At 40.9% G+C, this 18,565-nt stretch overlaps 1 protein-coding gene across 2 annotated transcripts in view; it reads right to left on the bottom strand.

The window, feature by feature from the left end:
• Nucleotides 1-18,565, bottom strand: part of npnta (nephronectin a) — a 49,825-nt gene that overhangs the window by 6,430 nt on the left and 24,830 nt on the right. For both annotated transcript variants that reach the window (XM_034230184.1, XM_034230185.1), the window contains 6 exons: nt 12,969-13,088; nt 11,609-11,728; nt 8,603-8,737; nt 7,462-7,584; nt 5,593-6,135; nt 298-387 (listed from right to left, as the gene is read on the bottom strand). In XM_034230184.1, coding sequence (XP_034086075.1) covers nt 298-387; nt 5,593-6,135; nt 7,462-7,584; nt 8,603-8,737; nt 11,609-11,728; nt 12,969-13,088 — 1,131 coding nt within the window. The remainder of the gene's footprint in view (nt 1-297; nt 388-5,592; nt 6,136-7,461; nt 7,585-8,602; nt 8,738-11,608; nt 11,729-12,968; nt 13,089-18,565) is intronic.

The raw sequence follows: 18,565 nt of genomic DNA, 5'->3' as shown, positions 1-18,565 counted from the left end.
GTCAAGCAATCAAGCGAGCGTAATATGTAAAGTGGAGAAGGTTTGCAGTACAATCTGGGCTGTGAGCCATCATTTAAAAGGAAACGGCCAGATGTCATGTGTCACCTCCCAGTGAAAGGCCTATCAAAACACATCTGGTCACTGTAATATCGTCGCCTCGCGAGCAACCACTGCAGGCGTTGATTGTCAGTTTCATTTGCCCGTGGTAAATGTGGCTCGTCCATCATCATTTGAAGGCTGCCGTCTGCTATGAGCAGGGCTTTGGATGATTGGCTCTGTCGAACGTGTTGTGTTTACCTGGGTCGTCCTTGGCTTCTTCTGCCGTGTTCCCGAGCTCAATGTCAAAGTCCACGCCAAGGACGGTGTTGCGATCGTGGTTCCGAGGAACTGTGGAGAGAGGTGAGACAGGGCAGGTTTAGATAAAGGATTAACAAAGGTATTATATTTGCTCACTGGCATCCCTGCTTTTGACTTTTGCCTTGCTTTTTTTTCATTACTATACAAGGACTCTGCAAGGATGAATCAATGTCACGGTTTAGTGCCTGCATATCTAGAGTTAAGCACGGTTAACCACACAGCACCTGACCAGAATACCTGAGAAAAATCAGCAGAAGTCAAATGTGAGTCATAACAAGGAGAAGACGGATGGTTTACTGTGATGCAACGTCAGTGCAAATGTTGCCGCCACACAACATGGAGCTAAAGTCCATGCACATGAAAATACACAAACAGTACACCGCCCTGAAATAGCCTGTTTCCTTCTCCAATGGCATCACACTGCTCAAAATACTATAAGCCAAGCTCTCTTATTAAAGGTCGACTGACAAGGGAAGGACAGAAAGTAGTTGGTCCTGCTTTCACAGCTGCAAGCATTTTGGGGAAATAAAAGCTTTGGCTGTCTGAATGGAAAAATAAACTGCATTTATAAAACACTTTTCCAGTCTTTGGGACCCCTGAAAGAGCTTTTACATTTACAAGACAGCATTCACACACATTCATACGGAGACAGGGGCTGCCATACAAGGTGGGGATCTAACACTGTTGGACAACTATCTATTTCCTGGGCCACAGACGCCCCTACTAGTAAGCAATAAATATCCTTTACTGGTTTTAAATTGCCTTTATGAAGAGGTTCTGTATAAAGAAACGTGACAAACCTCATCAGTTTAGTATGTATTGCATTTGCAGATGAGATAAGTCAGTGGAATTGACTGAGACAACTATCAATAACACAGTTCCCAGCATCCCCGGCAGATTATTGCCCCTATGCTGTGAATGCGCTGTAACCTGCACTTGAACTGCCAATCCCCCAGACTCCCCAACATGTAATCCCCCCCCCCCCATCCTGAGCCTCTCAAACGGGCCACCCATCCCCAAGAAGGGTCACAACCACCTGGCAGACTGAAATGCAGTCTGACAGTCGAAGGAATCTGACAGTGGGGAGGTCACACTCACACCAGGGTCTCCAGATATCCCAGGCATCCAGGTTTCTGTGAGTGTGTGGTGTGTGTGTGTGTGTGTGTGTGTGTGTGTGTGTGTGTGTGTGTGTGTGTGTGTGTGTGTGTGTGTGTGTGTGTGTGTGTGTGTGTGTCTGCTTTTAAAGAACGAGACCCCCATTGATTTCTTGTGTCCGCTCATAGAGTTGATATATAAAGAGTAAACACAACACAAGTTAGGGGAGCAGTAACTTGAACAGTGACACTTGTGAGCATAAAATAGCTGTGGGACAGGAGAGATACACTGTGCCAAGGAAACTGTGTAATTGTATAGGTTGTATTAATTTGCTCTGATGCCATAAAGCATGGGGTTAACCAAATCTTAAATAATGTTGATTTTAAAACTTTTTTCTCAGAAACAAGGTCCTTAACACTTCCTATGAATGAGATATATTGACTTTGATGCTACTAAGAATCAGTTACTTACTCAGTACAAAATGGATATAGGTATGTCACATTGACTGAATATAAAATATACAACCACACACAATCACATTTGTAAAAAAATATAGATTTGAAAACCTCAATAACCATGTGTCTTGTCAAAAACAAGGGCCCTGTAACTAGATTTATTTACTCTGATTCCAGTAACTTGATCGGTTTAAGAACAAAACATCTTAGGTATAGGTGTGTCACATTGACTGGATGAAAAATACACAACCAGACTAAACCAAATCGCCTAAAAAAGGGTATTATATTTAATTTGTGCTGCTCAAATCTTAAAAATGTAGATTTAAAAATGTCTACAGCCATATATTTTCTTAGAAACAAGGTCACTGATACCTTGTAAGATCCACAGACCTCATTGTTAACAGAAGTGATTTTTTTTCTTAAGAAGAACTTAACTCAATTGAACTTTCCAAAGCAAGGAACAGTGTATTTTCCGGGGCTGTGTTGGACAAGACCAGAGTGAAGTTTGGAAGTGACCCTGTTAACCTCTTATTTGTTGAACAACTTACCTTCTAAATGTCACTTCACTGGACACCCTTGTTTTTTGACCTTTTGTCGGTAATTTCATCCACATTTCTGCTTGAGGGGAATTATTTTTTCTGCCTAAATGTTCAGCAACTTCAACTTTTTTGAGACTAACATTCACTTATGACATTGACAGCAAAGCATACAATGTCATAAGTGAATGTTAGTCTTTTAAATACAACGTGACTAACCTTCCCTTTTAAGAGATGACACAAGTAATCATATTCATATGACAACCTTGAATTCTTAGTCATTGTTTTGCATTTGTATTGCAATAGAGAGGAGGTTGTAAGGGTTTGATTAGCTTCTGATATTTGAGGGTGTTTTCTTTCACAGAGCGGCATGTACTTCTTTAAGGAAAATACATTAAAATGTTGTTAAAATATGCTTATTTATTTTCTCGCTGAGATGTAGGTGAGATGACTGATAACACTCTAACGTGTTATCAATCTTCTAATTTAATCTTCCTGCAGGAAATGTAATTTGTGTAATTCACAAACTAGAAATAAGTTGAAGATAAACCAGTGCTGATTGTATAAGTCCAGCGTTCTTTATAAACACCTGCACTTGCTGAGTGGTTCTTCATGTCCTGAGGATCTTACTCAAATTCATTCCTATTTCTGTGTAATTATGCGAGTAATCACTCAGCGGTGTCCCTCCTCTCATCTTATTCAAACCATCTTCAGGAAGCTCGGATTCCTAGAACTGCTCTGCCGTGGTGCGAACTATTAGATTGATGTCTCCTTCAAGCAGTGCAGACAGGTGCTAATGCAATCTTCTCTCTTCTGTCTTCTTTCTAATTCATGTGAAGCCATCTGGCAAGGTGAACCACAGAATCTCCACTCTTATCCTGTACTTTGTCGTTATATCACACCAGATATTTCTGTCTCAAAGCATTTGCTGTGCATAATTGAGCATGACACCAAAAACAACACTTCTGTCAATGTTCAAATACAAGTTTGTGCACAATTGACAATAAGTGCGTCTGGAGTATACTTTCTATTCTAATATAGCCTTTTCTGTATGGCTCTATCTCTACATCATAATCATGTGTACATTTACTATGTAGATTAATATGTTCGAAAAGTTACTCGTTACACTGTATGCTGTGAAATAAAATGGGGAATACAAGAAGTATAATGTGGGCAGTGTAAACAATTAAAATAATAAAACCCAAAGCCAACAATTATTTTAGTCTATTTTCTGTCTATGGCAGTCAGCGCTTTTAAATGAATGTATTCCTACTGAAGAAGTGAATCTTTAAATCTTCAATTTGTTTCCCATAAAAGATGGGCAGTTATTTTTACTCAAATGGTTAGTGGTGCATTCAATTGGTAACTATGTAATGCCATGAATGAATATGCATTTGGTGTTCTTTTGAAGTTTTGGTCTTTTCAAAATGTAAATATTGTAATACAAATTTCATTTCATTTTTATTTGTCCCGCTCATGGTACGCTAAACCAAATGTACAATAATTGTCACAAAACATGACTCTACCATTGAGCGAAAAGGAGCAGGGAGAAGAATAAAATCTTATGTGACCTGCCCCTTTCTAAAAAAAACTAATAAATACAAATAGATGGTCTGCCTTTCATAATAATAATTTTTTTTTTTTTTTTTTTTCACAGCCAAACATTACAGTATCTTAGGATACTAAGAGAAACACAGGTTTAAACACAAATGTTTAAACCTGCAGACAAATAGATCAATAGATCAAATAGATCAATAGATCAAAAGAAAGAGGAAGAAAAACTCTTTAAACACTTTAAAAGGTCACTACTTGAGCATTTTAAAATGAAAAAAAACAATATTTTTTGTTTAAAGCTTGATTGAGATCATGTAAAGATGGTAAAGAATGACAGTGAGAGAACTATGTGAAGAGAGCTCTCATGCCCTTATATTAAATATGATATATATAGACCAACATTTTCTCCAGTTCACCTTCTGCCTGGCTGCTGTGTACACATGGTTCCTGATATTTAGCTGCTCAGCTCCATGTGTGCTCCATGTGTAATGATCCCCAGATGGTGACATGTGTCATAATAAACACATTGTTTCAGCATGCAGATGAAGAAATATGCTGATATGCTCCAATTTGGTTAGAGGAAACCTGTCTGGGAGCTTATGGAGATGAATTGTTGGACAACAACTGCCTTTGTGTGTCAGCCTGTGACTCAAATGTAAACAAGCAGGGATGAAACTGGCTAATGCAACGAGGTGTTAAGCTTTCTAAGCTGTTAAACCTTATTCTGTGCCTGTATCACAGCTGAAGATAGACAGCAAGGAGGGAAATAGAGGATGACATGCAGCAAAGGACCATGGGTCAGACTGGCCTCAGTACACAGTGTGCTCTCCACCAGCTGAGCTACTGCGGCTCCATTATTTGTACAGGGTTATGTGAAAGGTGAGTCTCGTATTGACCAACGAGAATTAATCAGTCGACTCAGAGGGTTTTATCATCTCTCAGCTTGTTGTTTTTCTTCTCCAGCCCAACTCTTTACATTATAAGTCAAATCTACACACTCTTATTAGTATAATTTCAAGAAACAGCAGCTGTTATCAGTTAAACTCTAAATACCCATTGTACATTACCTGCTTAGTACAAAACAGCAGTCAGTAATAGTTAGTTGAAGCAGTGTGGAGCATTTAGTATTCAAAGAGCCAGATATCTCTCCCAGGAGTTGGTAGAGACCAAAAATAGCTAAAAGCAGGGTAAATATGACACTTATTTTTGTCAGGTGGCCTGATATAGGAATCCAATAAATATGAATAATGTTCATTACCTAATGTATGTGTAAAAAGGCAACTAATTGGTAGCTACTTGTACTTAATTAGAAAAACGTTAGGAGGTATAATATGTCAATGTTGTGTTTATTCACTCCTTTACTGCCCCCTAATGGTCAACACAAATACATTTATGTAGGTTTACATGCTTTTTTGCAATCATTCGTTTCTTAAAGAGGCCATTATTTTCATGATTTCAAGTGTGATAAGTTAAAACAAGATCTGATTTCCACCTATAACTCAAACCCTTCAATTATTATGAAACAACCGTTAGATTTCGAATGCAAGTGCAAGTTGTAATAAATGTCAACAATGAAATATAAAACTAGTTCTTACTGTGGACGTCCCCTCTCTGTTTGGTGACCTCCTTCTGGATGGTGTTGTCCACAGGAGTGACTGGTGGGGGTGTTGGGGGACTTCTGGTGGGAGGAACTGGTCTTATGGGTGGGATATAGGGCTTGCGTGTTGGTGCTGGTGGCTTCCTGGTCAGGATAAAGGGCTTCCTGGTCGGGATGAAGGGCTTCCTGGTCGGGATGAAGGGCTTCCTGGTCGGGATGAAGGGCTTCCTGGTCGGGATGAAGGGCTTCCTGGTCGGGATGAAGGGCTTCCTGGTTGGGATGAAGGGCTTCCGGGTGGGAATGGCTGGTTTATGTGGAGGTGGGGTAACCTTCTTTGGAGGTGCTTTGGTTGTTGTCGTGGTTGTCGTAGTTGTGGGGGCGGCTGTTGTTGTTTTGGGAATTACGGGGAAGACTCTCCTTTGAGTCACTGGTGGTCGGACGGTGGTGGTGGTCCTCCTCTGATCTGTGTCTGGGAGGCGGTTGTGATGATTTGGAGGCAGTTTGCCTGGCCTCGGAGGGTCAATAGCCACTTTAGGGATGGCTGGAATAAAAAGAGAATGTAGATTAAGTACTGAAAAATGAGCACTTGAGAGTTAATGAGGCGGAGAATTGCAGACTAATTGCAATGATTAGTCTGACATTGGAAGTGAAGGCTTTCTTTTATCTACCGAGACTTTCCCCTTATTTCTATTAGCCAAATGTTAGCACCTAAAACAGATCGGGTGTTTCTAATCTCACTGATGCAAAAGCTCAAACAAGAAAGGCCCATAAAATCCTCATTTTGCACGTTCACATTCTTTCTTTTGTGCCTTTTAATAAATTCTGTATAAATGTTCTCCGTGGGGAAGTTGAAAGAGGAGAAACAGCGTGCAGCATGACAAGGTGGCCTTCAAAAACAAAACCCACAAAGACACCCCACGTTCAGTAAATGTCTGCTTTTGAGAAATCTATATTTCTCTCTGTCAGTGGCTTTTTTTGTATCCGTTTATATGCTTGTCCTAATTAGATATTCTTTGTGTGTTCATAGCCGGAGGCCTCTCAGCAGCTCTGTGTGTGTGGAACGATCTCTGCGCTCAAACAGGCCTTGGAGATCACCCTGCTCTGCTGTTGTCATCAACGTTACACCTCCTTTCCTAACTCCTCTTCTTCTTCCCATCAGGAGCATTGCATGGGCGGCGGGGGGGTGGGTGTGATGCAGGGCTTCATAAGGGGTTCATGAGTGAGGAATGAGAGTGGACAAAGGCAAAGAGTTTGAACTCAGTTATTGCCTTCTCAGGTTGCAGGCGACTTTGATATGTGATACACACGTAGGATATTGCAACTCGACTCCCAGAGCACTTGTGGCTCACACACCCTTGGGCAGGCGACAGGGTGAAATATTTGCAGCGCGCTACGCCATGAGGCGGCACCCCCCGCCCTGCTCGATGGACTGTTACACCAGTTGTGTCTGCGCAATGATTAAATAACTCAGGAGAATATATTACTTCTTGCCCACTGAGCTGCTGTGAAAACTGCCGACGCACAGATTAATGAACTGTGTGTCAGCACGCAAAATGAAACAAACTAACCAGGGAAAGAAATAACTCATATTTCATGATGACTCCTCTGATTAAAATGTCCAAATGTCAAAAAAGGAGTAAAGGCTCACTCTCCGCACACGTGATAAAGAAGCAGGGTGATTTAAGTGTTGACTGACAGCCATTACAAAGAAAGGAATTTCAGTCCCAGCTCTTCGCTTGTTGGCTATTCCTCCCTCTTTCTTACTTTTCTAGCTTTTTGAGAAACACCAGCAAAGAAAACAAAAAACGTGAGGCCCCGTTTGCAAAAGTGAGCATCGGGGGCCAGGGGTTTTGTTCTCAATTCTTACGTTTGCAGTCGTGGCCCATCCCCCGGTAGCCGTCTTTGCATTTGCACTTGTATGATCCCGGCGTGTTGTAGCAGGAGGCGGAGCCGCTGCAGTGGCTCCGACCTAAAGAGCACTCATCCACGTCTGAAAGATAATGGAAACATAACAACATTCAGCTACCGGGTGCAAGCGCAAAAGCAAACTTTAGACATAATACCAGAATATCCAAGGATAATGGCTTCACATCCTCTCCAACAGGGCTCAAAGTGTATATCATACGCACTGCTAGCTAAAGCATTTAAGTGAATAACCCTAGAGTTACAAAATCACTCTTGAGATGGAGATGCAAGGTCTTTAAAGAATCGGAGCAACCTTTTCCTATTTTTTGGCTTTTGTTCTGAAAAATGAATGGATAAACATTGGAGATATGTTTTCAGATGTTGCCGAGATTTAAGGTTAACATTGATAGTTATTTAATCTGAACGTTGTTGACATTGTCAGTTCCTGTTCATTAAATGTGTTCCCCTATTTCAACTAGTGAGTACTTCAGAGTAATCAGTCATCCCACTTCATGAGACAGCCTCAAATGACTTTTTCGTTTATCTGTATTTATTTGAAATATATTTTCAACATACTAAACAGTGGTATCTTTAAATGGGGTACTGATGAATACAGCAACATCTTAAGAAGTAGTAAAAGAGTAATATGGGAGGCGTGTGGTTTAGTGCGTTGGTGTTCGGATCAGGTTCAAACCCCACTGCAGTCAGCATGTGGTTGTGTCCCTGGGCAAGACACTTCACCCCAAATTGCTCCTGTGGGGATTGTCCACAGTACTGAGTATGTAAGTCGCTTTGGATAAAAGCGTCTGACAAGTAACATGTCATGTAATGTAATGTAATGTAGCAATGAAAGTGAACTCTGATCCTGCAAAATGGCTCTTTTGACTGTGTTGTATTAAATATATCATATTGTTGGATTATTATTACTGATTATTATTACTGATGCATTAATAGACAAATTGGTTTCATATCTTTACAGGGTGTAAAAAACAAAACCTGCCTCACTGAAAATACCTTGGTCACAAATCATCACTGACCACACATTCATGACCTTTGTGTGTTTTATCTGTGATAGCCTCACTGCGTCGACCTCCTGACCGTACCTATGCATTGGTATTTCCCGTTGATGTATTGCAGGTCAAAGCCTTCGTGGCACTTGCAGATGTAGCTACCGAAAGTGTTTATGCATTTCCTGAACCGAGGACACACTGCTATCCCTGCAGAACACTCATCCACATCTACAGGAGGAGCAAATACAGGTCATTGCACAGAAGAAAATATTCAAAACAAAACATAATGTATTCATCATTTTTCACTTAAGGTCTCGGAGTTGGTCCCATAAAGTTTTAAATGCTTCAAAAACCACAATGCAGTGAAAAACTTCAAGGTTAGAAAAAAGGAAATTAAATACGAAACTAGATAAACATCTCTATTCATACATGGAGACTTTTTTTTACCTTCCCTGGTTAGCATTCATTTATGAACGAAGCACATTAGCATTCTGTTCAGTGAGCTGAATACAATGCACACTATGTTGTTTCATTATTTAAAGACCTTTTCTCACTCTCTCTGTTGATCACCTTTCCCGGCATGTGGGCATTAATATTTAGAAACAGAGAGTCATTTGCTTTACAATCATTAATTTATATTCTGCACAATGCAGCTGAGGCCCCGCCGCGCTGCAGGGAATGTTGTTTGAAAGGACTTTAAAAACACAGAGACACCTGGAGCAGCTGGGAAAACAAGGAGAGAAGTAGGTGGGCGGGGCTCTCTTATCCCTTAAAGACTGCTGTTAGGCTTCTCATCAGCAGGGCGCTTAATCCCAAACTGATCCACTAGAGCTGCTTAATGGTCAACAGTTGAATTATTTAGCAACTCACAGAGCGGTGGTGAATTATCATGTTTTACAAAATACACACATACACACACATAAATTCAGCCCCTGTGTCAAAATGTGTAATAATATTGCCTACATAATGCCTGAGTGTTACATCCGGCATTGAAGACACATTTCTTTCAGAGCATCATATTAAACACTTATTCATAGTTATATACAGGATAAATCTTTGGCCAACATTATATTTTCAATTGGGTTTTGTTTGACAACTCGTCTGATACATTAAGCAATTTCTATGAGAGGCAGCACTAAAATATATGAAGCCGTCTCACAGCGAGCCTCTGCAACAATGCAGAAACATCAATAATGTCATTAATCAGCTTTCTGTCACAGTGCAAAACAAGTCAATACTTCCTTTGGATAATCAGACATCGTCCTCAAGAGATTTCTAGCCTATCGTGCACAATGTTTGAAAATGACTACATAAATTCAGTTTATTATACATCTGCTACTGGCTGCAGAAATTACTTTGGTGCTTCATTTGGGGTTTTTCTGCTAATTTCTCAACGTTTCATCCCAAGAGATGAATCTAGATTTATATCTAATAATATTATTATAGATTTATTTAAATGTCACACTTAAATTGGTACTGGAGCTACTTTGCAGAGACTTTAGGTGTTACTTTATTTTATAAAATAACTGAATGTGAGATCATGCCTCATATCAAGGTAATTGATGAAAAGCAATGTGTGTGTGATCCCATAATATTGGGACTGGTAATGGACAGGAAACTGTATTATTCTCAAAAGCACTTTAATGTTTACTTATAACTATACAGAGTAAAGCTCACACAGGCACAGAGGGCAGCTCAGGGGTCCTTTTGGTGAAACCCACAAAGGTAAACATCACTCAATAGACCATGCAGAGTGTATGCAGCCACTCTCTAAATAGTGAGCAGTGTATGTGTGTTGAATAGTGTCAGTTTATGTGTTTATAGGGTTAATTCTAAGCAGACTCTTGGTATATGCGCAGGTATGACTCATTAGACCGTGCCGAGAGCATGCAGCCACATTGCAGTGATGTGCTTGTGTTATATATTTCAGAACGAGCGAACAACGAAATTATATTATTTATTTATAAGTCCATTTTATGTGTAAGTGGGCAACAGATGTACTTTAAAAAATATATAATTCAAGCATTACGTAGCATCTTTTCTAAAAGTTTGATGAACATCTGCCCAGGCCCCTTTATACCTACGTTAGAAAGGTGTTGACATAATGAGTAAAGACATTTTAAACTCTCCAAGTCTCTGTTAAGGAAAAACCTCCATAAATATGATGAGAAACTCTCCATAAAACATCTGCTTCTCTGGGAAACCAGAAAAATTCCATTTTGAACACCTGTGGCGGGCAACCTGTCCTTCCCCACCTCCATCATTTTTCATGATTGATGTTCGTTCTGTTTAAAAATCCACCTCCCATCCGCCCACAGATAAGTGGGAATATAGGGCAGCATAGCAGGAAGAGTCCAGTCTGGAACAGCCTGTATTTAAACCTGACACAGGTTAACTGCCTCAACTGCCCCCTTCATCTGTATCCTTCCCACTCGAGAAGCTGTTAATGAAGGAGGGGAGGAATGGAGGAGGGGGTGGGCTTCCCCTGATCACATTTCTGCTGTAAAAGCTGGAGGAAGTAAGTCGGATATAGTCACCAGGCTGGTTACATTTCCATGGTGCTAAGTTTATTTATTAATTTGTATTATATATACTATTTTGTATGTTCTTTCCCACTATGACTATGCATGTCATTCAGTATGGTATTCCTGTCATGCTGTTTTTTCTGTATTATTTCTTGTTGGCTGTTCGGTTTTTCTTATATGTTGAAAAAGAGAAGCATGATTCCCACCCCAAAGAAGTCTGTACTATTGCTTACACTTGTATGCTTCTTCTCAATACAAATATTTGAAACACATTTCCATGGTCCTTGATCAAAGCAAAACGGATGTATTGGTAAATATGTTTTGGATGAATTTCAGCTTCGCTTGCAAAGAGGAATTATTTCCTAAATTGCCTTTTCACTGCCAAGATTTCCTTCTCGCTCAGCCAAAACGATGGCATTCATTATCACTCTGCTAATTTAAAGTCTGAGAAGAAGATATAAAAAAAGGCAATAAAATGCTCGTGATGCTTTACATGGGTAGCTTATGGAAGGGAGTGGTAGCACGAGGCTCAGTTTTCAGGCCTCTGGAGATATATATAAAGTCTGCCACGTACCCACACAGGTTCGTCCATCCGGAGCCAGCTGCAGCCCCGGTGACGGACACTGACATCGGACCTCTCCTTTCAGCACCTCGCAGCCGTACTGACAGTTGGCCATGCCACAAGTGCGAGCATCTGAAGGATACAAGGGAATCACAGCACATATTAACACATGATGGTGCCACAAGGGAGGCTTTCTTTCTTTCTTTCTTTCTCACATCCACACTCACACTTTATCCTATCCACCAGCTATAGACGGTATTAGTCGAGCTGACCCTGAGGCGCAGACAACAGAACAACACACAGTCGGCCATTATGAGATTCCTGTGCTGTGCACCTTAGCCCACGCAATCTTCCCCCACTTTCATATTTTCCTACACCTGAGGAATCATAATCCCCCTCCATCCTATTGAAGCATGTGTAGTGTGCGTGCTGTTGTTGAGCCGTGCAGGGGCAGATTAAACCCCTCTAAAATAATAATATTTTTTGATATATAATACAAATTTTGTTCAGCCTCTTTCAATAACATCAGACCCTTAAAAGGAAATTAAAGAGTGAGCCTCATGCTGCTGCAGTCGCCACTTCAGCCGCCGCAGGCACCCAGGAGTACAGTTTGATGACGGAGGAAGGCTAGGCTGATTAAATGCTACAGCGATCTATTGATCAAAGCAGCAGCAGAGGAGAAAAGAGGAGCGGCACGGTGTTTAACACTATCATGCTATCAGCCCACATCAACACCTGGAATTGTTTGAGATTGCCTCAAGTGGGAAAAATCCAACTTTAATACAGAGACATTTATTTTCCTCTGATAAAAAAAAGGAACTAGCCTTATTAAAATGAGGCACCAGGAGTCACGCTATGCTCTAATGTATGTGGGGAGAAAATAGTTAGCCTATCAGGTGGGAAACATCATTTACAGGCAGACATGTACAGGCATTACTTCTTCGAATACCTCGGGCGAGCAATAAGAACTGCACCCGAGGGTTTAAAGATTGTGTTTCCCTCATACTTTTCATTGTAGGCCTCTTAGGGTTCTTCAGAGGGGTTCTTCAGCTGCTGTAATGAAGCGGATCAACGAAGGGCTTTAATCAAAACACTATATCAAAGGATTGCTGTCAAAGCTACTCACACAAGTAGAAAACTGTCTTTGTTTAATAGAGAGCAAGATATGTCATCTGGTTGCCAACTGCTGGCATTCAGATGAATACATTTGTCGTGAAAATAAACTTCACAGTATATAGGCTACAAAGCAAAAGAGAGATGGGAAAGACATATAGGTCAGGAACGAGGCTACAAACAAAACGAAAATATCCACATTTCAGACATCAATACCAACAGAGATGTGTGTGTTTGTGTATTGGGGGGAAAAACTCACTTCCACATGTCCCGTCAAGCATCTGCATGTAGCCGTTCTGGCAGTAGCACTTGTAGCTTCCATAAGTGTTCATGCACCTGTGTTTACAGGGCCTGGGCTTCAGACCGCACTCATTCAGGTCTGCGGACACAGAGAGAGAGACAGCGTAAGTGGACAGCAGGACAGAGAGACCCTGCACAGAGGTGAAATTAGTCAGAGGGCAAAGGTGCTGAGGTCAGTCATGTCAAACCTCACCCATCCGTTTATGTATGAGTTTGTCTGTCTGTGCGTGCGTTAATGTGTGTGTTTTGGAAGATGGTGGGGGTGTCTTCGAGGAAGTGTCATGTTCTGACAAGCCTGTAACTTCCCTCCTTGATGATTTAACAGGAAGCCAGTGTCAACTGTCAACCTACCCATTACCTGCAAGTGATAAAATATGCTATTATACCCTCTGACTCACCACGACTTCACGTACTTAAAGCTGCAGCATCCTTTGATAGATGCAATTCCAGTGTTTTTCGTGCAGGCGTGAAAGTAGAGAAATCTCACCCACAACAGACCGTGAAAATCAAATTAGAAAATGATGCTGTCTGACTTCGGAGCAGGGAGGGCTCCTGGGAGAAGGAAATATGCCCTGAGCTCAACACCTGTCAAATGCTTATGCAAATTAAAGTCATTATACCTTCCTCACAGCACAACATTTATATGTTTCTGTCGCAGGACGCTGGCGTTGTTTATACTCCCTCTAAATGGAACAGAGACACCATTAATGTGATTAGTTACACCTGGGAACTTTCTGCTATGACAAGTCAAAGTATCTTCATGTGAAGGGTTTACGCTGGCTTAATACAATTAATATATTTATATAAATGTATTCCCACTGTAGGTTTGACTGAAAGCTTATTTTAAAGACTGTAACTAAAGTTAAGTGTCATTCACAAGATTTAAAATGTTGAAAAACAACCTAGGTAGTCACGTATGATGGATGACATATTTGACATTTTGGCAGAAAACACACAGGTGTAACTAAAAACATTAGTCATAGTTTCAGTTCCCCGGTGCATTTTGCTTGCCTGGGATGACTTGCTGAGACTTCACTTCTAGACATCATAAATGTTATTAGTTATACCTGTATACTTCCTGCAATAACAAGTCCATGTGTCCTTTACTTAAAATGGTTACAGCGGCTGAGATAAAGAACGGTTATTTCTTACTATGGACTCCACTGAACACTCATTTGAAAGATTGAAATTAAAGTAAAGTAGCATTGTCAAAATTCAAATTGTAGCAACTCAACTAATAAGAACCTCATAGCTCTATAGAGCAGATATTGTTTTGACATCAAATGCATTAAAGGGCCCTATTAGGCTCATTTTCAGTTTCATATAGGTATTTTGTCCTGGCAGGCTATGTTGTGATTGGTCAACCGCTAAGAGATGTCCTGCCTCTTAGACTATCGTGTACAATTTTTTGGTGCCCTATAGCCAATAGAAAAGCGAGTGTTACATAGGGATGTCACTATCTTACGGAAGTAAACAAAGGAGTCCAATGGAGGCGTTTCAGGCAGGGGGGTAGTATGGGAGAGAAACTAGCTTGGGAGGGAACTTCGGGATTTCAGCCTTTGCAGACCATTCACAAAAATCTATATAACACTACAGGAAAGAGAAAACCCCCAAAACCATAAAAGGGCCTCTTTAATGGTGGCCATATTCAATGTAAGATCCTTGGTATCACTTTAGTTACACCGGTGTGAGAGGTCTATTGGGTCTTTTTTTAAATGTTTAAATATTGGATTTAAGAAAAAAACTCTAATCACATAAATAATACAAAATAGATTGATTCCTCTTTTGTCTTTTTTTCACAGCAGTCAGTTTACTACGCCGCTGTAATAAATTACATTTGATCAATTAATGTCTGTATTCACTTAGGTGGCATACTGGGACATTTAAATGAAAAAGAGCCAGCCCTAATGTGTGAGTGAGTCTCCGGACTAAAATGTTATTATTTAAACCTATGCTTTTTCTATTAGCAAAAGTTAAAATGTCCTGCTGTGAAAGAGGCTTTTATTTATTCTAGATGCATATTGCTTTTAATAGAATATTGACCGTGCTGCCATCAGCTGTGGTGGAAGTAACTAATTGCTCTCATTACTGTCATTGAGAATCTTTGTTGTATAATTGTTGAGTACACTCATGTTTCTCAATGCACTTTTCAAATAGAGAGGGATTTTAGTACAGTCGGGTATTTTGCTGCTCTGACAGAAAGAAGAATATGTTTTCATTCCAGTTTTCCCCTTACCTCTGTTTCCTCCTGAAGCTATTCTTTAGATTAGGTTTTCTCAAAAGAAATAGTGTCACTACTCTTACAGAGCATCACTCACTTGAGGAGGGTAGCTATCAAATCTTACTTCTTCTTCCTTTTGCTAATATTTAGTTAAAGTGACAGTTCTTTTATTTTGGTAGTTTTTCCAGCCCCAAATGTGGCGTCTGTTTGAGGCCCAAAAGGGGAAAATACAACAGGAATCCATCACAGTGGAATGATAACACATGCTCCAAGAAGTACACAAATTAAACTATAAATATCACCCCCTGTTTCTGGGATATAGTACAAACATCACAAACAGATTTCAGTGCACTGTACACGCACATGAGGGGTTGCTTTCATCTTGGCCGGCCGCTTTATGAACGGCGCTGTGTTCAGCCGCGGGGACACATGCAGGGCACATTCTTAGAGTGCCACATACCTCCCACATTTAACAGATACCAAAGATTGATTTGGATGAGTGACGCAGCAGATGCCCAGTTTGTATATCGGAGCCATCGTCTATTAATGGTCGCTTAAATTAAGCCATGTTAGCTGATTCGAAAGGCGCGGCTGGAATTTGACCGTCAGCTTGTTGAATGCCACACAGTGCCACCAGGCTTAAGTAGTGCTTCATGACTATAAACTGTTGAGGATATATAGGGGTCAGTTAGTGAATGCAGTTGTTACTTGAGGGCCGGTATAGTGAAACATTAATAGAGTTACTTCCACTCATGAGCAAGGCTAACAAGGGGCATTTAAGGAGTAGCAATATTGATTTTTCCACTATACGGGAACATGTGGGACAAGCACATTTAATTGTATCTGATTAAGGATAGTTTTCTAATATCATTTAAATGTATCAGTAGAAAAAGTCTAGAATAAAATAATGTCATGGCAAAATGAATAACATAACAGGTTGTGTTTTACATAAACTGCACTGTGCTACTGATGGTTTTTCAATCCTGTAAAGGGTTAATATGAATTATGCTTAATTCTTTATTCCAACAAACTAAGCCAAAATAAATGTTCCCTGTCCTTGTTAGACAGCAAGTTTAGATAACATTCAAATTCTCAACCCTACATCTGTTCTCCCACGACATAATATCCACATCCCTTAAACCAGCAGACACATACACACATTTCAATGGTTTAATTAGTGGTGTCAACCTTATTTTCTCCCTGGATTTCACAGTAAACAACTTGCATTCTCATTCCTGCAATAACAAAAAACCATAGCGACACTTTGTCCACTGGCATGGCAGAGAAAACAGGTCTTAACTTGCCTGGTTCACTGAAAAAGAAACAGCTTATAAATGTAAATGAGGGATTATTGAAATGGTCACATTCTCAGACAGAGGCAGCTCTGTGAGCATCAGCACATGCCAGACGCAGCCGGGGCCTCCTCGCGAAGAAAGAAACAGACAAGATGGAGCGAGGACACAGAGTGGTGGAAAAACGGAGAGATAGCAGACAGACCAGCGACTGACAGCTCGACGAGGCCTCAGGACTGAAGAAAGCTGAGCGATAGCGGAGGTGGAGAGCCCCTCTGGGGTGTTCACTGTACGGTAAATGAACTTCTGAGGCACATCTGAAGTGATGCAAAGTGGAGTGATTTATTGGGTCAACTCCATTGAGGTATGCTGCATTCCTGACACGCCTCTATCACTGACAGAGATTAGCAGAAGGCTTTTTTCTTGGGGATATGCTTGACTCAAGGGAAGATAACACTGGGTAAAATTCAAAGCCCTTTTTTTCAAGCAGGAGTCAAGAGAGCAGTCTCTTTTTAAAAGGAAAGGACGAGCTCTTTGTTCCGGGTGCGGGAGAGGAAAATTAGAGAGAAGAAGGGGGCAGAGCATAAAGGAAAATCATAATGGCTCTTTGCTGTTGAGAAAGGTTTCTTAGGTGACAGAAAAAGGAGGTGGTGAAGACTGTGACATGCTTGGCATTCGTGCTGGCATATCTGGGAGGTGTCAAAGAAACTGGTGGCATTCATTCCTCCGCAGTTTGCACAGTGGAGCTCCATGCATGTTGTTAAGATAAGGAGGAAGAGGAGCTGCTGTGGAAAGTCAATTGTCGAAATCTCACCCTCCATCACTACCCCGCACCGGCTGATGGTCCACAGGACGAAAGATAGGGAGGTGACTGGCCCACACTGGTGGGGTTAAATAGTCGAGCGCTTCTTCTTTAGATAAAGTAAATGGGTTAGAGGGGATGGGGGGTAAGTGGGAGGAAAGGGAGTTTGATCCAAGAGAGAGAGAGAGAGAGAGAGAGAGAGAGAGAGAGAGAGAGAGAGAGAGAGAGAGAGAGAGAGACACACCAACCAATGGATTAGAAACACCTCTGACCACACCACATTCCTGAAGAGTAAAGAGGAACATTATGCAGTAAGAATTGGACATGAGGGCCCATGGGAGAAACAGTGAAAGTGTCCCTTCTCCTCCTGCCCTCTTCTGTATTCTTATTTTGTCCTGAGGGTGAAATAAGATCTGAGAGAATTACATTATCACACGGATTCAGAGGATCCTTTCTCAATTTGTTTCTGGAGGTTAAACGAGAGACAGGAGTTACCATTCAAAAAGGCAAATCATTGCTTGACTACAAACAGCCTGGAGACGTTCAGCCCCCCCCCCCCCCCCCCTCTGTGAGGAGCCATCCATCCTGCAACCTTTCCTCTGGCAGTCAGCAAACAACACCTATTGTTAAGTGACTGGAAGATGATACAGCTACCTTTGACTGCTTCGCACGCTTCAAATCATTCAAGCGTCTCCCTATTGAGGGAAGCGGTAACTTAGACTGGGAGGTTTTGAAAGCTTACTGCATTTCTGCCAACTCTACCCAACACTTGTCAAAAGCCTTATCTGCAAAAAGGCTCTATTGATATTGGTATGAAACGTTTTAGTATAGCTAAGAACAATAATTCACGGAGAGAATAATTTAACAAGGGCAGCGTTGTCTTATAAGAGTGGTTCTTTTTCTTGAAGACATTGTTTGGACAAAAGCTAAACCTGAACAATATCCCATGAAATTGGAAAACAGAGCAGTTACTGGAACAAGAGGCTATAGTGGCTATAGTATCGTACCACAAATCTCCCCCAGGGACACACTCTGCATGGTTATCTTATCTGAGAGTGATACCCGTGGGACTCGTCAAATGCCAGAAAGTGCATCATGTGGTATAAAACAAACAAACAGGCTGTGCTGTGTCTATTGTACGCTGTTGGTCATTTAACGGAGTGAGATGTTTGCACTGAGGTAAAACGAAATTACATGAAATGATTTGCAAGAGCTCGATGATTGATCTGACTTCAATTATC

This window comes from Gymnodraco acuticeps, unplaced genomic scaffold (genome assembly GCF_902827175.1).
Source record: "Gymnodraco acuticeps unplaced genomic scaffold, fGymAcu1.1, whole genome shotgun sequence".
NCBI classification, from domain to species: Eukaryota; Metazoa; Chordata; class Actinopteri; order Perciformes; family Bathydraconidae; genus Gymnodraco; species Gymnodraco acuticeps.
Note: the sequence above shows the minus strand (reverse complement) of the source record. Positions and strands in the feature narration are given on the sequence as shown.